A 2,781-nucleotide genomic window follows, 5' to 3' on the forward strand; every position below is an offset into this window, starting at 1 on the left:
CGAACTACAAACTAGCCCCAGCGTGCAGAGGCGGTGCAGCAGCAAGGCATCCCTGCTCCAGCGCAGGAAGTGAATTGACTGACCCCGCCCCCTGCAAACGTGCAGGATACTGCAGAGACCTGACTCCCGGTGGCACCCGCTCCAGACCCCGCTCCTTTCCTGCAGGGTACAACCAAAGCGCATGGGAGTGAGGACACTCGTTTGTGCGCCCGAGGCTCCAAGTGCCGAGAAAAACTTAGAGCACGCCCCACCTCTCGCGGAGGGGATCTGAAGCGAATTCAACTCAACTGCAAGTGGCCCCAGGACCTGCCTCTACACGCGCGCGCACGTGGACACACGCACCCTCTCTCACACACGCCGTGTGCCATGCAGAATTCCAGAGAGGAGGCGCGTCCGTCAGTGGGTCGGCGCGTGGGAGCTGGCAAAGAACGTGCGTGGGGGAAAGGGTAGGAACCCAAGAAGCTCTCTGACCGACGTGAACTGTACAGCCCCTCCCCAGGCTTTCCACTTCAGGTCCTGCTAACCAAGTCTTAGGTGCACGTGGCAGTGGGCTCACAGGCACGCTCACAGGCACACACGCATTTCTGCGCACACCCGCAGGCTGAAGGAGGTGCTCATGGCCACCTGGAGTCCACTCATGTGCTCAGGCGGTGCACATACATGTACCGCGCCAGGTGCACAGCCGCCTGTGCCTGCAAATACCAGCACAGTCGTGCACGTGTGCACAGGCACGCGCCCCTCAGGCGCAGCGCTGCCAAAGCCAAAGGAAGTTGGGGTGAACTCGCACGAGCCTCGGCACTCTGTTAGTGAGCACTGCGGAGCCTCAGCGCCCCCTGGTGCTCTTCTCGTGCCTTGCTACCGATGCTCCCTCTCTCTCGTTTTCTCTCTCCCTCTCCCTAGATCCTTCTCCCGCTCTACCTTGGATCGAGTCTTCCTCCTACCCAGCCCGTGGAGCCCAGGTCTCCCGCTTGGATGTACCTGTAGCCGGAGAAGGTCGAAGATGCAGTGGGGCGCGCTGCACGCACGAGCATCTCGGCCGCCTCAGCAGCCGCCGGGTTTAGCGGGTTCCCGCATGCTGCGGCCCCCGCACGCTCCCCTGGCTGTCCCGCGCTGTCCGCATCGCCCCCACGGGGGGCGGCTATCCCAGCCGGAGGCTCTGCAGCAGGGCTCTACGGGGGCGAAGAAGAGACAGAGAGGCAGGGTCAGCCCATGGGCCAGAGGTGCCCGACTGGGGGGTGGGTAGGCTGCAGTCTGCAATGCTCACAGCCCCTCTGTGCGCACAGGGGACTCAACGGGAGATGGGAGCTGAAGCTCCGTGCCTGAGATGTCCCCAGTGCGGTTCCTCAGACCCTGTAGCTGATATGGAGAGCTCTGCTCCAGGGCGCACAGGAAAACCGGAGCCCCACGTTGGCCGCCCACGAGAAGCTAACTGGGCACCTCCACCCTCACCCCCTACCACCTCCCCAGCTCCGGCTGCTGGGAGTTGTGCGGCCAGGAGCTGCTGAGCGAGGGGGGTAGGGAGAAAAAGAGGAGGGAATAGGGGGTGTGGGGTGGGGGCTGGCTGAGTTTGCGATGAGCCGGCAGGAGGAGAGGGGGAGGGAAGGAGTCGGTCTCCGGCGGTCCCGGATCCCCGAGGGAGGTGCGATCATTCCCACGCAACGACCCTCTTGCGGTCCTGCCTCCCTCTCCTATCCAGGCCTTCCACCATCCTCTTCCCAAAGGGGTGGCCCAGGCCCCGCGTCCCGCGCCAGCACTCACCGCAGCCTCTCTCCACATAGTTCTCAGCAGTGGCCGCTCCTGGTCATCTCCAGGGCTGATAGCTGCGGCCGCAACTCTCAGCGCTCACCCGACCCCATGCTCCGGCTAAGCCCTCGGCGCCTCCCTCCAAGAGCCGGAGCTCGGCTTCCTGCCCCACTCCCAACAGCAGCTGCCCAGTCCTCTAAGAGCGCCCAAGAGCCCTCTCCGCAGCCCAGGCTCCGGGCTGGTGTGTGTGAGGGCGAGTGTGTGTGTGTGGGAGCGCGCGCGTGCTTGTAGCCGGGGATCCCCGCGGTCCCTGGCCGAGAGAGGTGCTGGTGGGGGGAAGGCAGCTCCCTCTGGGCCCTTCGCTGTGAGGCTAGCTCGCACCGGGCATTCAGCTCCCCACTTCCCAGCGGGAGTCCCGAGGAGCGCCTGACCACCCTGGTTCACAGCACTGGCAAAGCCAGGCTCCCGGGGCGTGCTTCTGCTGTGGTCGCCTTGAAGGAAGAGGAGGAGGGAGGACAGGGGTGCCCCCACACCAACTTAAGGACTTGTTCTCAGTCGATGAGACGCAGCAGCCTCCGCGAAAGCCAAAGAAGCTTAGAGCTCTGGCAAGAGAAAGCGTCTCCCGCCCGCAGTCGCTCTCCTCGGAGGCGGGCCGAGGCAGACCCCGCAGTCCCTTGGCGGTGGCGCGGAGCGCAGCCACCCGCTCCCAGAGCGCACGGTGGCGACCAGGCCAGGATAGGTAGCTGCCTGAAGGCGGAGGCGCCTTGGGTGGCGCGCCGCTGTCCGTGGTGCTGAAACCACGCTCTCTGCCCGCTCCAGGGCGTCTGGTGCGGCTGAAGAATCAATTATTCAGAGCTCCGCTACTGCTTCCTCCTCCCCCAGTGCCTCGCGCTGGGTACAGCAATCCCCCCACCACGCACAAACGCGCTCACACACACACACACACACACACACACACACACACACACTCACACATACATACGAGCACGCACACACAGAGAATCTGCTCCAATGCTTCTCCTTGTGCCTTGCCGCCCC

The 2,781-nt window shown here is 64.6% G+C and overlaps 1 protein-coding gene across 1 annotated transcript in view; it reads right to left on the minus strand.

The window, feature by feature from the left end:
• Positions 1–1,856, minus strand: part of GRIN2A (glutamate ionotropic receptor NMDA type subunit 2A) — a 376,686-nt gene extending 374,830 nt beyond the window's left edge. The window contains exons 1-3 of the mRNA XM_011358418.1: positions 1,847–1,856; positions 979–1,040; positions 490–529 (exon numbers count right to left, since the gene is read on the minus strand). Of these exons, the coding sequence (XP_011356720.1) occupies positions 490–529; positions 979–1,040; positions 1,847–1,856 (112 nt within the window). The remainder of the gene's footprint in view (positions 1–489; positions 530–978; positions 1,041–1,846) is intronic.
• Between the last annotated feature and the right edge of the window lie 925 nt (positions 1,857–2,781).

Source organism: Pteropus vampyrus, unplaced genomic scaffold (assembly GCF_000151845.1).
Source record: "Pteropus vampyrus isolate Shadow unplaced genomic scaffold, Pvam_2.0 Scaffold40, whole genome shotgun sequence".
NCBI lineage: Eukaryota > Metazoa > Chordata > Mammalia > Chiroptera > Pteropodidae > Pteropus > Pteropus vampyrus.